Raw genomic sequence first — 19019 nt, 5'->3', positions numbered from 1 at the left:
ATAACCATATTTGCCAGCCCCACACAGGGATCTCAGGCACCCTTTACCACCTGAAGTGGCACTAGAAGCCTGTGTGAGATTGACTGAATCAAGCCTGGTCCGAGGGATTCAGTTGCCTTACAGTCATCTCCTGCAGCTGAAGATTTCTTCTCATTCACATGCTTTCATCTACAAATCTCAAAGACCTTTTCGAAGATTGTTATGCCTTGTTATTCGTACCTTTAACTAAGGAAACTGCGGCACACAAAGAACACTACACCAGAACTGAAAAGAGAACTGAAGCCTCCTGGCTCAGCTGTTGAACTACAAATAATAGATGAAATATAATGGTTAGTTCTTCTTATTGCACCTGCCTGCCTACAGGTGGCTCCAGAAGCAGACAAAAGGAAATACATCTATGACTCCTTGAACCCATTTCCGCATGAGAGTAACTTGCTCTCATTAAGTACTTCCACAGAAATCAGTTTGTATGGAGAGTTTCACTGAATTCAAATGACAGCTAAATCACTGACTAGGCAGTACGAGCATTTATTTTTAATAGACTGTACACGCAGCCTTCTGGTCTCAGTTTAGAAAGTTCATCCTGAGAGGATCTAATTTAATTATTCTTTTATATTAATGGTACATTCTCTGGCAGCACTATCTTCCAAATGCTCTAACATCTCCAGTATTATGCCTGACTATGTCAGGAATGAATCAGAAGCCATATTAAGACTTGTTATGTTATCATAAAAATTCACATTATCCACTACTTGAATACTCATGGAAAGTCTCAGGGCACTTTTTCTTCAATTAAATTAAATTCTGAAGGTCTCTCAATAGAAGAGAGAATTTTTCAAAGCAACAAAAATAAGGCGGGGCTTATCAAACCAAAACAATCATGATACCGGATCTTAAACAAGGTCAGCTGCTGAATCCTATCCAAAACTCATAAGTTTCTATAGAAAGACTAGCATTTTAAAATCAAAGCTACTGAGCCAAATTTATCCCTACCATAATGACAACACTGAATTGAATGAGTTTTAACATACAATCAATTTGGCCAATTATGCTCAGCATTCATTAATTGATTTTGTTGATTCACAGTGTGAAAATTGAAGGCCCTCATAAAATGGATGGATTCCAATCTCATTTAACAAAGCTGCCAAAAGTTTTACAATTTTATTTGCATTTATTTTTCGTTTCCAGATAGGGCTAAACTAACTCCTAAATCTGCATATTTCTGTTTATTTATATACTTAAATGGCTTCAGCATCAATATAGTATCTGAGCCCCTCTTTGTATTTAAAATCAGAAAGAAAAAAAAAACAATAGCAGACTGTTTCTTTCTTCCTTTTCCATCTGAAGAAAAAATAGCTTGATTAGTTTATGGGAGGGGAAAGCTGTTTATTTGCTTGTTTATGTTCGTGTGTGATTGAGTAAATGTCGTGTGTGTATGTTTTGAATTGGCAGGCAACTCCTTATCTGTGCTGGCAGATACGTCCATGATCTAAAAACAGCCTTTTAGAACTGGCTGTATGTCCCAAGAAGTATATATACCAAGAAGCAATTTCAGCAGCTGCCTCAGAGCTGAGTTCTTCTGAGACCTCATTACTCATTTCTGAAAAAAAAAAAAAAAAAATATATATATATATATATATATATGTATATATATATATATACACTTTTTTTTTTGAATAGTTATGGAATATCTCACCCAGTGATTCAGATCCTCATCCTGTCCATCCTCCCCAGCCGGGCAGTACGTTATCCATTACACCTACAAGATCAATTGTCTGCAGTGAGCTGGGCAGACATACAAAGTACACCTTATCCACTAAATCTTTGGCTGGAAATCATCTTACTTAACTGTAGACAGCTGCACTGTAGCTGTCCCCAATGAAGCTGGTCACCTCAGGTTTCCTTTACAATCATATAGGCACTTTTAGGACACAGTCCATTTGACCTATTTTTGGATGACTACTTCAACATGAATCATGCCCTAAAAGTATAATTCTTTTTTTTTTTTTCTTTCCATTGACCACAACGGGGGCCTAGGATAACTAGTCTGTCTGATTCCTGTAGAGATATGACCACTTCAAGCTTAAGAAATACTATAGTAAATCAGGTCACAAAAGAAAGTACAAATCCTCTACACACGGATGAAATCACACCACTCTGAATACAGTATCACTGAGTCATTCATTCCTCAGCACTGCTATGCTTGTGTTTAGTATAGCTCACGAAGAGATGATAATTACACTACTTATCCAAGGACAGAAGAAGTCTATACCCAGCTACAGCTTCAGCAGGGACTCTAATACATGAACAAGAACAATCTCCTTCATGAACGATTACATTTGCAGATTTATATGTACCCAGAGATTGTATCATACACACTGATTCTTTACTGTGTGGGAGCTAAAAGAAAGCTACAGCCTCTCCCTCCCATTTCTATTAGCACTATCTGTTGCAAGATGCACCTGCAGAAATATGGCATAGACTCACAGCGACCCACATGAACACAACCATAGGGAGTATATCCTGTTTGGACCCTGTGACATCCCCTTTCCATGCTCAGGACAGTCACACCCTGTACAAAGAATCACAGATATATTCAGCCAGGGGAAGGAAAAGAAAATGTTAGTATGACTATGAGCAGGTCAGGTTTTCCTGTATTCCATTTTGCAATATATTTCACATTAAATCAACATTGGATAAAACAGGTAAACAACAGTGTAAAGCAGGACATTTCTAATTGAGTATTACTACAGATTCTCACTGTGGTGAATCCATGTCCCTGCAAGATTGGTGATATAGCTGGAACTGTCCACATGTGCAAGAATGTGACCTTGGCTTCCCCATATGCTTGGGGAGTACTCTAAACTTTTACTACAGTTGAAGAAAAGCAGGGCCAATACCATTGCTATTTCCTGTGGTATTTTAAAGGAATGACTCACCCTTGCCTACATTTTTCATAGAAATAAATAACTTGCCTAATTTTAGGAGGTGTTCTGGGCAGTTTCCCATGGAAACAGAACTACGCACCTCCACTCCAGAAAAGGTCAGATATAAAGATTTGTGCCTTACTTCAGCATTTCCTACCTATCTTTCCTAGCTGTCTTACGTGGCTCCCTACACAGCAGAAAGCTGTCATGAACCTTACTCTCAAGCAGTTAACTCCTCCCACCTATTGCAGAGACATTTTTGGCACATATTTTAGGATTTTATTCAGGAAGCCATCTTTCTGGGGACCTAGGCTTCAGTCCCATCTGTGCACTTCCAACTTCTGCAGAATTCCTGAGATTAAAAAAAAAAAAACAAAAAACAACAAACAAACAAAAACCCATAGGCTGGTGGATGAAATAAAGGTATTGTAGTATGATAGGAAGTTGACTGGAGTCATCTAGGCCACCCTCTGCTCCACAGCAGGATCAATAATATCCAAACCATTCCTGAAAATTTTATTTATTCTGTTAAACATTAATTGGAAGAAACACAGAAATCAATGCAGCCCTAGTTATGTTCCTACAGAAAACTCAGCAAGGGGAGAACTAGGCCAAATGCCTGAAACAGTTCCTTGCTTTATCTAGATTTTAAAAAATGCTTTCTAAGTCACTCCGTCATGCCCACCAGCATTTACAGCTTTGAGGGCGGAGTCAATTAAAAGGCTACTTTCCACATTCCTTAAATCTGCAGATCTTTTCACAGAGATTACACTTTAAACGTCCTTATTATTATCAGCAGTTTCCAAACTCGAGTTCATTTACAGTACCTCTTAAAATGTTCTGGACCAGTGGATTGTAACTTCCTCTATTGGGCTCAATTTGTATATGAAAAGTTGAAATGACTGTTAAATGTTACCCTAATGATCTGAAGCTGTAAACCAGAATGAAATAAGTCATTGTTAGATTTGTTAAATTTGATGACAAATGGTACATTTGGGGGTCTTGACCTTGACTATTTGTAATGCAGAAATCTAAAAATATATTCCATTTACTGCAATAAATTGCTGTAGTTGTCTTAGATCTGTCTTAAAAAATGACTGTAGGAACTTTATTTGAGGATTTATAAGGTTGAAAATTTTCTCCCTTGTTGAAGAAATGAAAGGATCTTTTCTCAAAACTTTGTTACACTTCAGAAGACGCCTTCTATCTGGGCTTTCATTTTGTCATGGCTTAGAGCACACACAGCTACAGTAAAGGCAGGATGCTTCCCACCCTTCCTTGGCAGGTGACATCAAGCATTTCCCACAGGACGTGTTTTTAGTAAAGGGTGGCAGATCCTCACCCCTTCTCTTCATTAGCAAACTGAACCTCAAACAGAGTCTCCTTGGACTACTTCTCCTCTCGTTCATAGTTTAAGACAAGAACAGTATACTAGGCAAGCCAGAGGACTCTCCCATCTTTGGCAATCTGACACTGTGAGAAACGTTCTTCCTGTCTGTAAAGGCTCTTTTCTGAACCCTCTCCATGTATTCAATATTGTCCTGAAATTATGACACCAGAACTAAACATAATGTTGCACATCAAATAATTGATACAGAAATAATAAATAGAGAAACCTCAAGTAGAAAAGTAGAAAACTTTATTAGTGAAAGACAAGAGTTAGGCTTTTTGGCCACAAAGTAGCAGAAACTGATGCTCAGCTGATTATCTACTATTATCATGAAGAGTTCATGTCATAGTCACTGACTGCCACGACAGAGATATGCGTCCCCTAAGTATGGCCTTCATGCTTTGCTTCTGTGTTTTTACATTCAGAACACTAAAATATCACGCAAGCTGAGTGCTCCGGTGATGCAGATTGCTGTGTATCAGTGGTCTGTACAATTTTCCTGGCCCATGTGTTATCCACAATATTAATAATTTGGATTCTCTCTCTTATTCCAGGTCATGGAAGAGGGTAAGAAATGACCCCTAGAGGACCACCCCCTCTTCAAAGGCATGCCCCCCTTCAAAGATTCTCCATTCACCATTATAGTCTGCAGACCTGCCAATTAAACAGTTCTGATGTTTGCCATTGCTGAGTTTGCATTGGTCTACTGTTTTAAGCAAATAATCACCCAGTAACAAGTCAAATATCTTACAGTAATGCAAAAATATCATATTGACAGTATCATTGTAATCAACCACGTAAAAAGATACCAAATTAGTCCAGTTCTATCTTCCTTAAGGCTGTGATAAATGGCCTTAATTATATTTCATACCTTTAATTCTTTGTTAGTTAAGTGCCTTATCAGTCATTCCATTACTTTATTTGGGAACCTCAATCTTAAATTTTGTAATTGCAATTGGAAAGCATGACTGGGATCCTCTGAGGAAGCCTTCAGTTCAAAACCGACAGATATTTGCCATGTCACTATATACTAATGCCTTTTTCTTAAACATTATGCAGAAGTAAAAATGTAGTATGTGCAAATTTTTAACAAGCTATTCAAATTTACCAGTACAAAAACACTTAAACAAACTGTTAAATAAACAGAAATGTATATATTTTCTAACTATTTTTTCTTCCATGAACAACTTGCATTGAAAGTGTTATTGGAACACTGAAACGTTTTGTTACCATCTACTTTACAAGCTATTCCGCACGGGGATAGCTGGAAATAATAGAAGTAAGAAACAGTTCTCATTGTCACAGAATTCAACGCTGCCTACAGTATTTTTGTCTCCATTAGATTTGATCGTTTGGATCTTCAAAATCTGAGGAGAATGGAGAATTGCAAAGTCTGGTTTCAGAGACTTATAGTGGAGACTTCAACATTTGCATAGAGTCTCAAAAGTTTCAATTGGGCTAGCACAAGAGTCAATCTGTGTTCAGCTCCAAGAACAGAAGCTAAACCGTTGCATCATCTTTTAATCCTCCACTTCCTTAATAGTTTTCCCTGGTAAGTCTGTTTCTTCTCTCAGAAATAAAATGACCTGGGTTAAAATTAGTACAGTATAGGCAGATGGACAAGGTAGTGTCAATTCACATGAGAGTCTAACATTTTGGTGTCTTCTATTTTTGTTCCATTTTGGAGCTACTGTATGTAATTGTGGTCCCCGTTAGCGTTATTCCCAAAATCTCAAAAATAGCTTTATTTCAAGAGGACTTGTTAAAACTAAACGGATAGCCTCAGAGAATTAAATTAAGGCGATATATTGGTTAAGCCAACTATAAAATATTGCATCTATCAAGATATTAAAAAACTGAATTATTTTGGAGACTAAAATAACATCTTTTTCCCAATGCATATTCAGGTTATCCTTTGCCTTAGTGTCTCATAAAGAAACTATGTATCCAGGAATCTGTCCTGTTCTCCAGTGCCTTCTTTTTTTTTTTTTTTTTTTTTTTTTTTTTTTTAGGAGCTTAACTCTTCTTGACCAAGAGGAAAACCACATCCCCTTCTGTTTTGTGACCTAATTCTGCTGAAGACTCTCAACCCTGCAATATTATTTCTTCTGAAAACATGAAGACAGAGCTGAAGATACTCTATTAACCAATCAATAACTTACCTTGTTAAACTTTATCAACTGGTGTTAACTGGGATACAAGTATAAATTTACCAGTCAAGCAAGGGGAGATCAGAAAAGCCCTTCTGCCATTAGCATATACGCTAATGTCACTAGAGAAGATTTAGGTGAGCAAAGTCTCAGTAGCTTGTTTTGAGTGAATTCTGGAAGCTATCAATGGGTCAAAGGAGTTCACTGAGTATAGCCGCAGCTCGAAGTACAATTCTTTTAAGGTATCCTGGCTCATTTTCAGCTGAGCAGTGGCCAGTTTTAAATTTAAAAATCAATTTTGTTTTTAAAAAGCTTCTTCTTACTAGTATTTTTTAAAAAAGCATCTCTTATTCTGTAGATCAGTTCTCTTCTTGCCTTTTTTTTTTTTAATGCCTTTAAAACATTTTAAAATGTCTTTTAGTTCATCTCTGGCCAAGCAGCTATATAAACAGATCTCCTCTGGTTACAATATAACAGTATTTTGTGTGTAGTATGTCCTTTTACCTATGCATCTCTGAAATTTATAAATGTTGTTACATTTCTTTGGACACAAATACCTTATGCAGTAACAGTGATCCAGAATTCAATTCTAGGTAGCCCAAATATTAATAAAAATGCAACACAAAAAAATGCAAAGGCTCAGATGAAACCGCAACGCACTTCTTCCTTGGATCAACAACGTCACCAACCAGTTTATATGTAGCAAAAACAGAAACACACTTCAGCATCATAAACACTTGATCAAGCAAATGCACTTAGCCATATACGCCCTATGAGTCATAGGGCCAACCGGGGCGCTTTCAGAAACCAAGAACAGCAGGACATGACAGCTTCCCCATGAAGGAGGCAGATTCAGATAGTTAATAGTTTTAAAGGTCTTTTCTCTACAAGGAGCAGAGGGGCGGCACGCAGGCTCTGTCACCATGCTCCCTAGCGCATTTTTGGCTTCATATCTAAAACGTGAAGAGACTTTTTTTTTTTCTCTCCTCACCTTAAAGAGAGGAAACACACACCACACAAATATACTCCTTAACATAAATAAAACGCCAGGATTTATGAGATTTTCACCACTCCCTCTGCTTCTAGGGCCGGCGGAAGGAGGCTCAGCCTCTCCCTGCGCCACGGCCTCCACGACCCTCGGCCCGCCGCCGCCGCCATGTCCCCGCCGCGCCGGCGGCACTGCGCATGCTCAGCTCGGCTGCCGCCCTGCCCGCGGGAGCCGGGCCGGGCCGGGCCTGCCCCTCGCCGGCGCCGCATGGAGGATGAGGGCCGCGCAGCTGCGGGGAGCCCGGCGGCGTCTGGCCGCTTCGTGCGGTGCCTTTACGCCGTGGGCTTCTTGGTGAGCGCCGCGCGGGGAGGGCGGGCGGGCTGCCGCAGCCCCGGCCGGGCCTCGGGCGGCGGGGCGGGCGCGCGCGGCGGCCGTTGGGGGGGGCCGTTGGAGGGGCCGTGCCTGAGGCGGCGGCGGCGGCGGCGGCGGCGTAACGGCCCCGCCGCCTGCCCCTCGGCGGTGCGGGACGGGCGGAAGCCGTATAGGTTCCCTCAGAGTCATCAGGAGCCAGGAAGTGCCCCAAAGCCTGAGATGAGGCAGAAAAACCACTCTGTTCTGTCCTTCTTCTTCCGTTACTGCCAGCTGTCCCAAACGACCAGCCCTGGAGTCGGGCCTGAGGATGTAGCGGGTTTCCCCATTGCTCTCCAAATGAACTACTGTGTTTTAAGATATATCATTTTAAATATTTTTGCTGTTTGGATGTGTGTTGACATAGTGTTTCATAGTGGTTGTATATATGTCTTTTTTTTTTCTTTTTAAATGCAAACAGGCAGTTATGCAGTCTGTTACAAAGGTATAACTTTTATCCTGTGAATAAGGTAGGGTAGCATAGGGCCTTAAACTTAAAAATAAGCTTGATCTTATATTTTTCAGAGAGCTGTTCTCTGTTTCCTTGAAATTCAGGTGCTTAGCATGCACTCAGATAACATCTGTACTCTTCCTAAAAAAGTCTAATTGAAAGAACATAGTATATAATCTTTAAATAAAAATAGTTCTGCATTCTGTCCTGGCTTTATGAGCCTCAGAAAGGGTATTCTGTTCATTTAAAATTAAACTCAGAATACTTTAGAAAGTGAATATAAGTTTGCACTGTGAAGCGTAGCTTTGTTTTGCTACTTACCTTTAGGTTGGGTAGTAGGAACAATCTAGTTGGTTTCAGTCCTTAAGCTAATACGCTAGGAAAAGATGCATTAGAATACAGTTTGTTGCTTATGTCTTTTTACAACTGTAGATCTAAAATTGTGTAATATCTCCCTGACATGGCGTATAGAGTATGCACTGAAGTCAACTGAGGAGCGAGTGCTGTTTTTAAGAGCACACAGTATGGTGAAAGATCATAATAAAGAGCTGTTGCCTGTTATGCAAGCTTGCTGTGACTAAGCAAATGTAGCACAGTTATCATTTGACATCAGAAATAAGTGAAATGAGAAATGACTGAGAATAGTGGCTGACAGGTGGCATGTCTGTGACAAGTGGAGTACTACTGAGGTGTATGCTGGGACCTGTCCTCTTTATTGTCTTTATCAAGACATGGAGGAGGTGGCAGACTACACTGTCTTCAGGTTTGCAGGTCACAAAGTGTGGGATGCAGCTGGTGTGCTCAAGGGCAGGGTTGCCATCCAGGGGGATCCAGAGAGACTGTAGGAATGGATTGTTGAAAGCCTTATGAAGTTCAGCAAGGACAAATGCAAAGTCCTGTGCTTGAGAAGGAAGAGCCCTCTACTGATGTACAAACTGGAGACTACCTGGCTGGAGAGCAGCTCTACTGAAAGTCCCTGGGGATCTTGATGGACAGCATGCTGAACATAAGCCAGGAGTGTGCCAACAGCATGCTGGGCTATATGAACGGGGAAGTGCTTGTCCTCCTTTACTCAGCACTCATGGGTCAGGGAGGTCATGCAGCCTCCATCCTTGGAGGATGTTCGAGATCCAACGGGATAAAGCCCTGAGCAGTCAGGTTTGACGTCAGAGCTGACCCTGCTTTGAGCAGGAAGTTGGAGTAGAAAACTCCTGAAATCCCTTCCAACCTGAATTATTCTCTTAGTCGTGATTTTACATGCAAATCTGGACAATAGTTTATTGAATCCAGAGATTATGTAACCTATAAACTAGATGTTTATAGGTTACGGGGGTTCTTCACTCATGGTAGTGTATTTAGTAATGGTTCTAACCTTGCAAGTCTCAGTTTCAGCCATCGTAAGATACTTAATGACAGACTGTAAGAATTTACTTAGTGATATGCATCGTTGCAGTTACTCTAGCTTTGGGCATCCTATGAACTGCTAGTCTAGTTCAGCTGCAGCAATCACTGATAAGGGTGATCTTACTTCAAGAGCCCTCTTCTAAAAATTCTGCTGTGGTGTAGGACTCATATGTCAGCAGCATTGTATAGTGAAAAAAAACTACTGGGTCAATGTGGCTAGCTCAACAAAAGATTAAAAAGTCAGAAGGACTGAACAGGAGATTGTTGTATTGTTTGGGTTGGGCAATCTCTGTTGCCGTCCTGCTATACTTCTCCAAAAGTTTTTTCACTTTACTGTAATTTTTTTCCCCTCCGTTTCTGTCTTTTCATTGCATTTCTTAAATTATAGACAAAACTGGTCTTTCGGTAGGTTTAGATACATCTTGCGCACTCATCCGCAATCGGGAAAAAAGCTTCGACTCATAAGCTGCACTTTGAAAGTGAAAGAGGTACATACTGTAGATTTTCCAGACTTTCTTTGCACAAATAAAAAAAAATATTTTTAGGTGATTGAAGTAACAGATCACTTCAAATTAAAAATACTAGCACCAAGTATTTTTCTTTTTAAAAAGGTAAACTTTAAAATATATTAAACGTGTACTTAATCTTTAAATATATAGCTTCAGGATAAATATATCTGGAGGAGGAAAGAGGACTGGTGTTTTTATAGCTTTCACTCCTATGCCAAACAACTGATTCTTTTGCTTTTTTTTTCAGCTTATGTGTTTTGTAGTTTTATACATGAGAGGTATATTGTAGAATGTACCACATCATGACCGCACACAACTTTTTTTTTTTTTTCATCCTGTATTGATATGGAAATCACTTAAAAATCTTTAAATAGTGGAAGCCTGACTGGTCTAATATCTGTGTTAATGTGATCAGTTACTGAAACTTGTTTTGTCTCCTTTTCAGGATTTATTTGGTGTGAGCATGGTTGTTCCGTTACTGAACCTTCATATCAAATCTTTAGGAGCAAGTCCTACTGTTGCTGGAATAATAGGTGAGTTGCAATACTTATTTTGATTGCCAAAGAGTAAGATAAAGCAAACTGGAACGTGCCTTACTGCAAATCAGATTATTGTAACGTAAATCTACCTTGTAAGTAGCGTAATAAAAAGTAATGACAAAGTTAAAGTAAAAACATAGGAACAACCATGCCGTTTTTAGACCCAAAACTCTGTCTTACCTTGCAGCCTGATAGCAGCCAAAATTAGATGCCTGGGAAATTTTGAAGAAAAAAAAAAAAGGCGTGTAGTGATACTGTTAGAGATGCTTTCCTGGCATCCAAGAACTCACAGCTTAGCAACTTTGGAAGCTAAAAGTGTTGCCTTTAGTTTTATTGTTATTTACTGACTTTGCAAACAGTACTTCTGCAGCTGTTTCTCCCCAGCTTTCTAATGCTCTTGATTGCTCCCAGTTTGATTAAATTTTTTGCAGCTTCACCATCTTTAAGGGGTTTTTACAAGTAAATTCTGAAGGCTTGGGATTTTGACTTACAGTGTGAAGTGGTAAAATGGAGCTCTATGATTCTAAGGTGCTCATTTATATCTCACAGTATAGTTTATGGTTCTTAGTGAAAGAAGTATGGTATTTTTATAGCTATGTGTGGTTGGCTTAGGCCCTGTTCCGTTTTTTATTACCCTGCTTTTTCATTTTGGATGAAATCTAGCACTTTTCATGAAATAGTTCTAGTTCTGCTCTGAGCTAACAGACTGTTATTTTAAGCAGCATTTCATCAAAAATACGTTTTCATTTCAACACTCTACTTTGATTTAAACTTTAAAAGGACCTGAGTTTTAAGGTATATTCTCATGAATGAAAGAGGCTGGCAGATGTTTCTCTGTGCTTCTCGTTTCTGTTTCTCTTCTGTCACTAACTGCTGTTAAACTCTTAGTCTCCAGAATGAAAGAAAAGGGCCTCTGGTTTCTTCAGGGCTTCTGTGATGCCTTGTAATAGAAAAGTAATTAGTGCCTCCCAGTAATGAAATTATCTCTTGATTCTGACAGAGTAATTGTAGATGCCAGGATCTTTTTCACTTAATATGCCATGCAAAGCAACATTCTTTTACGTTACATCTACAAGTTTGATCTGCAGTTGTTTCTCTTCTTTTTCGTGCCTGAAACTATTTCTGCAATTGTGTGCCGAATTCCACCCCTTTTTTGTCCTGCTTCTTCTTCCTATTCTTTTACTAAATTATTCCCAAAATTTATCTCGTTTCCTCATGTAAAATTGTGTGCAATTTACATAAGCAATTCATGCTTAATTCTTACTGTACGTATGTTACGTGTTTATTTTAGGCTCTCTCTATGGTGTAATGCAGCTCTTCTCAAGCACATTTGTGGTGAGTTTTAAAACTGCATTTATAATTATGTTGATGTTTCTGTAGATTGTATGGAAAAAAATAATGAGGTTGTACTGTTATCTTGAAAATTTGAAAGTGTTCTTAGTGTTTATACAAGCCTTTTTGATTGGAGGACACAGTTTTTATTCTGCCTGGAACTTTGTTTCAGTTATGGGAACAGTCAGATCATTCACATTATTACTGAATAAGCACAGTCTTTAGACAAAAAAAAACAGAATCCAGGTGTGGAATTGGCTATAGGTTACTGAGCACATCCCAGTCACACAGGATTCTCTTTAACATTGTTGCTATTAAAGCAGTTCTCTTCAACACAGTAGCCTGTCCAAAAAGTAGTCTCACCAATCAGTTCTTCATAAGCCTGTTATCTGGAGTTTACTTTCCCTGCTTCATGACTTGTAAGTTGCTGTATGGCCTTACTTCGTGCAACATGTTTTCCAAATTTGTTTGGTTTTATTTTCTATTAGCTTTTTTACCTCCTAATCTAAGCAAGAGTGCAAAGACAGAACATCAAGGTCAAATTCCTGAATTTTTACTGATGAATATCTTAAATGTCTGTATTTTAGCCAGGAGCACCTTTAAGTTAACCCGGGTACATCTTAGCTCTCAATAAAACAGATTTTGAGCATCTCCCCAAAAGAATGAGGGTTTGTTGTGCAGATCACCTGAGATAATTTGCTTTTATAAGCCTTGTGACATTTTCTTTGAACTGCAAAACCGTTGCCTACTTTCTTAAGAAACCTACTTCCTCTGTATTTCCTACAGTAAATTCAGCTGATTTATAAATATGTTGCATGCAAATTTACTATTGGCACTTCTTATAACTACTTCCTACTTGTCTGCTCTCAGACGACAAACTTCTTATAGCTAAGACTCTTCCTTTTGGGATGCTTAACAAGTGTCTTGTACGCAGCAGCCATTGTTGCAAAGAAATAATATTTGTGTATGGTTGTGATAACGCTTTCATTGGGCCACTACTAATAATATTTCATGGTGTTTATCACAGCATTATATTTTTAAAAGGGAGAAATTAAATAAAGTTTTGCCTGTGCATGACGTTAAATAGAATCATAGTTTCAGCAGGTGTACTGCCTGCAGGACAGAACTCCACTCTTCATTTCCAGACTGTGAGCCCTTAGGAAAGGTACCTGATAAACTCATAAAGTTTTAATTGACAGCCCTTTGATGATCTTTTTTCTCAATCTAGTTTAGATGTACAGATTGTTCACAGTAGATAGTTAAATGTTATAAAAAGCTCTAATCTCCTGCTTTGTCAAGGGCTGCTGGAGTGATGTAGTAGGAAGACGGTACTCCTTGCTTGCTTGCATTCTTCTCAGTGCACTGGGTTACTTTCTTCTTGGAACATCCACGACTGTGTTCCTGTTTGCTTTTTCTAGAGTCCCTGTAGGTGAGTAAGACTTGGTATTTTGGGGCTTAAATTCCCTGTAGCCTCAGCGTGAGAATTACTATTGGAGAAATTTGTGGCATGTGGATAGGTAAACAGATCATTCAGTGGTACCAGCTGAACCCCAATAATGGAAAAGTGTCTGCAAATTAAACCTTCTTATGTTTTTTCTGAAAATAGTTTGAAATGTATACTCAAATTGTCATAACTTTTATGCTACCTTAAATAGTTGAATTACATAAAAATGTGAATACAGCAGTTGCTTGAAAGAGGCTATTGTAAGGTTAGTCATAAGAGCTATCCAATATACCTGGTCACGGCTGAAAATCTTGGCCTATATTTGCAATACAACATGGAACGTCTGCATTATTGCTTTTCTCATACTGAGAACGCACTTAAAAGTGATAATATAAAATTTGGTTGAACCTTTAGGTCACTACTGCAATATATTATTTACGTTGTGCAAAAGCATATATGTTTTTATGACTGAAGCTAAGTTTGTGTTGATGTTCATACCCGAATTTTATAATAGTTGAATAGTTATTATATGTATTCTGATATAATAAGAATTACTGTTACTGTGAACCCTTCTGTTGAAGGGCACTAAAATGGCCGATGGTCTTGATTTCGGAACTATTCTTTCTTTTGGGGTTTTATTTATTGTTTCTTAATTTAAAGAAAATTTGCTAATGAATGATTTGATTGATTAGTTAGTAGGAGTAATGTTTTTTAATTTTAATGGCAGCAGACCGTGACAGCATTGCCTTGGTCAGGAAGGAACATAAATGATTGCATAATTAGTATCCTGCAGAACGCTTACATTTCTGCCACCCACCAGTCTCTCATATGAACTTGTTATGTTGCAATTCTGAAAATGTCGCTATACGCAGCAAAGCTGGCACAGGGATGTGTTTGTAATCAGAGAAGCCATTCCTACTCTACCACTACCCACTCACAGGACCCCATTTTTTGGAGACTACTTTATTCCTAGCGAGACCCAGCACTCAGAATAGTTACTTATTCCTTTAGCAGAGCTGCAGGAGCGCTCCTTTGACAAAAGATGCCTGGTCAGTTTTAATGCCGAGGTCCAAGTCTTTGAATAGCCAGAGAAGTCATGGCCCGATATACAGCTTATTCAGCGTTTCTCATCCATCGCATACTCGTGCATAACTCCAATATTGAATGATTTGTGTTTTATGGAATAGTCTAAAATACTAATCATACAGAGTTTGAACACTGATATCCCAGGCAGCTGCTGTCATTTGCAATTCTCCTGGATTGAGCAAAGCATGTTTTTTTTTTTTTTTAAATATATTACTTTGCAGGTATTTTCAAGCATACTCTCTCCATTTCTAAAGCCCTGCTTTCTGACTTGGTTTCTGAGAGAGACCGTCCTCTAGTCATAGGACGCTTCAATGCAGCCTCTAGTGTGGGCTTCATACTGGGTCCTGTGGTTGGTGGCTACTTTACAGAGCTGGAAGGTGGCTTTTATCAAGCAGCTTTCATCTGTGCTTCTATCTTCATTCTGAATGCTGGTAAGTTGCATGTTACATTTTTTTATCCCTGGTCCCTTTCCTTTGCACTTTTGGGTATTTATACCATCTGTAGTACCTTGAATTCACTGGTGTCTTTTATGATCTGTGACATATGTGTTTTATAAAGTGATACTACACTTTGAATTTGAACCTATGTGGAAGGGTGGGAATTTTGAAGCTGTTAACTTCCAGATGCTCCTTCTTTATGTTGCATATACCACTTTTTACATTCAGACACAGATTTTTTTTGTGTATGAGTCCAAATACGAAAACTAGAAATCAGAATTTTTGCTATGGTTCTTAGATCTGTTTTTATGTTGTGAGTATGTTGCCTCAGTGTTCTCCTTCCTTGCTTTTGCCACATTTAAAATTGAACTAATACTGTGAAGAACACTAGACTTTGTTTGGTTTTTTTGGTAAAATGAATGTTAAAATCCTTTTATTTTTGTGTCTATGCTAAGATTGCTGTAACAAAAAACTAATGTTGAAATGTGTAAAATTAATGCAATTGAATGAAATTAAATAATTCCCTTATCCATATAGGTCTTGTCTGGATGTTACCATGGACTGAAGAAAACAAACGCAGTAGTGAATGTGGCAGCATTAGCAACAAAGTTACGGACAATTTCTCAGCAAAAGCAAATCATGATGTGCAGTTCAAATGGGTAACTGTTGGATCTATGACAAGTGGTAGTCCTCTCCAGTCTTCATGGATCCAAACCGCAACGGTGCTGAAGAGGATTAAAGGCGTTGCATGCTCTGATTTATGGGATATACTTCTAGTGCGGTTACTGATGTCTGTTGCTGTACTGCTGTACTACAGTAATTTTGGTCTGGCCTTGGAGGAGAGATTTGGGGTGAAACCCAAGTTCACTGGATATCTCTTAAGCTATAGTAATACTGTTGGAGCCCTGGCTGGTTGTCTGCTTGAGCCAATAACAAGACTGTACCGGCACAACACTTACATGATTTTGTTGCATTCCAGCATTCTTACCTGCACACTGATTCTTCTCTATTCATCAGCACTTAACATATGGACAGTCATTTTGTCTTCCACTTTCTTAGCTTTTTCGACTACTGTAGGCCGTACTTGTATCATTGATCTTGAATTGACCTTTGGTGGGAATCAGGCCAGTGGTACACTCCTAGGTGTTGGACAGTCTGTGACATCAGTGGGACGTGTAGTTGCCCCGCTCCTTTCAGGAATTGCTCAGGAGTTCAGTCCCTGTGGCCCTCCAAGTCTGGGGGCTGGACTAGCTCTGGTAGCTATTCTGATAATGAACATGAACAAACCAAAATACTGTGGCAATGGAAGTGTTAAGTTAAAAAATCAGTAGCTGCAAATTCGGATGGAATGGAATATCTTAAAGGAGAGAGAAAGTGAATTCAAGAACCTGGAGTGATGCTTACACCTGCCAGACCCATACAGTAGTAACAGAACACTTTAAGAGGGCACATCATATGTTCACATGGAAGCAAGTACATAAAAATGTTTTCTGCAGGGTTGTTACTCTGTACAGTTCTTTCTGAACTGGTGCCACTGGAACCCTTGTGAAAGAGACATTAATATATTGTGTTGAGGGTTTTGGCTTTTTAAGGATTTTTAACCTTTTGGAGGAAAAAAATGATACGAAATAGAAAAAGTCCTGCTTGAGCTCACATTTGAAGCAATGTTTACATTGATAAGTTCAGACATGAATAAGTTGATTCTTATTATTTAATTAGAGGTGTATTTTTTTTTTATTTAAACAGAAAGATTTTGCAATATAACTCATTAGCCTTTGTTTCTTATGCTGTTATGAATAAGCCATTGGTCTGCTGTGAAAGTGGCATAATTAACAGGATATTTCCGTATATGATGACATGAAGCATGCTTTGCCTGTAATACTTACTGTGCAGCATGATTAGGTGCTTTAGAGCAGCCATCTGACCCTTACTGATTCTTTCCCAGATAACAGAAGTTGAGTATGTGCTAACTTCATGTATTAGCAGGCCTAAAAAAGTTTTAAAGTAATATGGGATCTTCAGACTGAAACTGAGAACGTAAACTTTATTGAAAGTTGCACTAGTGGTTTCTGTATTAATTATGACTTCCTGACAACTTTACCATAAATATTTTTTGTATTTCCTGAGCAATTTTTCTACTTTCATTTTAAAAATGAATTTCCTTCTTAATTTTTCTGGATGACTGTTAAAGGTACGCTGGCGCAAATAGCAGTAGTTTAAAGGGGGCTTTGGATTAATGTGTTCTCTTTCGTCTTTGGAAGCATAAATGACGTCTTAGTGACAAGAGAATACTTGTTTATTTGTTGGTGTTCCAGTCATCACTTGTCCGGATGGCTTCACCAAAGAAAGATTACTCACAGAACTACAGTGAGAGTTGTAGCATTGGCTGGTTGCTATTTGTTGTTCAAACTCATATTACGCAGCAGTCATCACCGTCATTTAATTTGAAACACACAGAAAGTATATTTTGCACTAGTAACGTCAGTCCCACACGCTTTTCCTAGCGTTACTTGATGAAGGTAGAAAGTCAACTATGGAGAATGTTATTTTTTGGTAAAAGCAATGTAGTTATCTCCCTGAAGACATATGTGCAAATAATGTTGCTCTTTCAGGAGAGTCATAGATGTTTTGCAGTTTTTATTTTTGTTTTCTTCCTTTCCCTTTCAAGAGCACCTGATATAATTTAAGGTCCTTGCTGAAACTCAGTGATTCCAATGGAAGCATCATGAGAATAGATGTAACAGTTCCAGTTGTTTTAATTTTGTATATTGAGCTGATGAGTGTGTGTCTTATTACTGCTGTCATTTCAGTAGATAGCCTCATTTTGTGTGTGCTGGGTAAAGCTCTCACAGAAAAAGAGTTACCTGTTCTTATAGTGTATGTTTCATTTATCCCTATGAATTTGTGGAATTTTCGAGTATTTTATGTGCCCTTGCTTTGCTTGGTAGTTGCCTCAAAGCATTCTCCATAAATTTCCTATCCTGTTCCTTTCCATGAGTTAAAATAAATATTTTTTTCCTAAAACTGCTTTCCCCCGAAACAGTGACTTCTGTTTTGCAACTACAGCAAGGAGTAAAGGAAAAATGGGGGGGGCGAAGACTGAAGATTAATTCAATATATATGAAAGATTGAGCAAATTTTACTATCCTTGTTGGTTATATTAGGTAACAGATGCCATTTACCCTTGTAGAGTCAATGCACTGATTAAAGCTAAATTCTGTAAACACCATAAAATTCAATCTAAGCTAAACTATACAGCAGCCTGAATATTGCTTTTCTGCATATAAAACATCACTGGTTTTGTTTATGCATAATTGAAAAATATGCTATCCACAGTCAGCAAATATTTTTGTTTTATTATGTTATTTTGAAAAAGTTCTCCATATACTCTTAAATAAAAATGGAATTAAATATTTGAATTCATAAACCTGTGGAAGCCTGTGGTCTCAGGAACACATTTTAACTGATGTTACGGAAGAAAAGTTTTTACTTGTTAGCCAAAATGATTTCTGAAGTGCTGTAAAAATATTTCTTCTTGTAAAGCTACAGTTACAAAAAAGTTGCACTAAAATTGTTTTTAAAGAATAGCAATAAAATGAAATGACATTCCACTTCTGCCATTTTGTCACTGTGATTTTACCGTTTTCTCTGCTGAAACTATAGTTTCATAAAAAATAAAGTTTCCACCTGCAAGTGTGCACAAATTAAGACTTTCCCTTGCTTGCTGTTACTTTATTTTGGGGGTTGTTTTGTAGGAGGGTTTTTTACCTTTTGAAAGTTTCCTTTTTTTAAGAGTGACTACTTTTCTGACCTTTATGGTCAGCTCATGTTTAAGGGGCTGCACATACAATGCAGTAACTTCTTTCTGTAAAACAGCTGGTAGTGTATGATATGTACTCGTTTTGTGGAATAACTACTTTAAATGTTGCTTTTAAATGATTAAACAAATACAAG

The 19019-nt window shown here is 38.3% G+C and overlaps 1 protein-coding gene across 1 annotated transcript; it reads left to right on the top strand.

The window, feature by feature from the left end:
- The first annotated feature begins 7608 nt into the window (after positions 1-7608).
- Positions 7609-18676, top strand: MFSD9 (major facilitator superfamily domain containing 9). The gene is made up of 6 exons (XM_068925176.1): positions 7609-7806; positions 10673-10760; positions 12058-12101; positions 13398-13527; positions 14850-15059; positions 15603-18676. The coding sequence occupies exons 1-6, from the start codon at positions 7624-7626 to the stop codon at positions 16394-16396; spliced, it is 1449 nt and encodes a 482-aa protein (XP_068781277.1). The 5' UTR covers positions 7609-7623; the 3' UTR covers positions 16397-18676.
- Positions 18677-19019: the final 343 nt, after the last annotated feature.

Source organism: Struthio camelus, chromosome 1 (assembly GCF_040807025.1).
Source record: "Struthio camelus isolate bStrCam1 chromosome 1, bStrCam1.hap1, whole genome shotgun sequence".
Lineage (NCBI taxonomy): Eukaryota > Metazoa > Chordata > Aves > Struthioniformes > Struthionidae > Struthio > Struthio camelus.
This window is presented reverse-complemented; position numbering and strand designations above follow the sequence as displayed.

Bases quoted from the DNA above. Each gene is read 5' to 3' on its own strand.
- MFSD9 (XM_068925176.1), top strand. From the start codon at position 7,624: ATGTCCCCGCCGCGCCGGCGGCACTGCGCATGCTCAGCTCGGCTGCCG. The intron at 7,807-10,672 runs GTGAGCGCCGCG...TCTCCTTTTCAG, and splicing joins TTTACGCCGTGGGCTTCTTG to GATTTATTTGGTGTGAGCAT. The intron at 12,102-13,397 runs GTGAGTTTTAAA...TGCTTTGTCAAG, and splicing joins TCTTCTCAAGCACATTTGTG to GGCTGCTGGAGTGATGTAGT.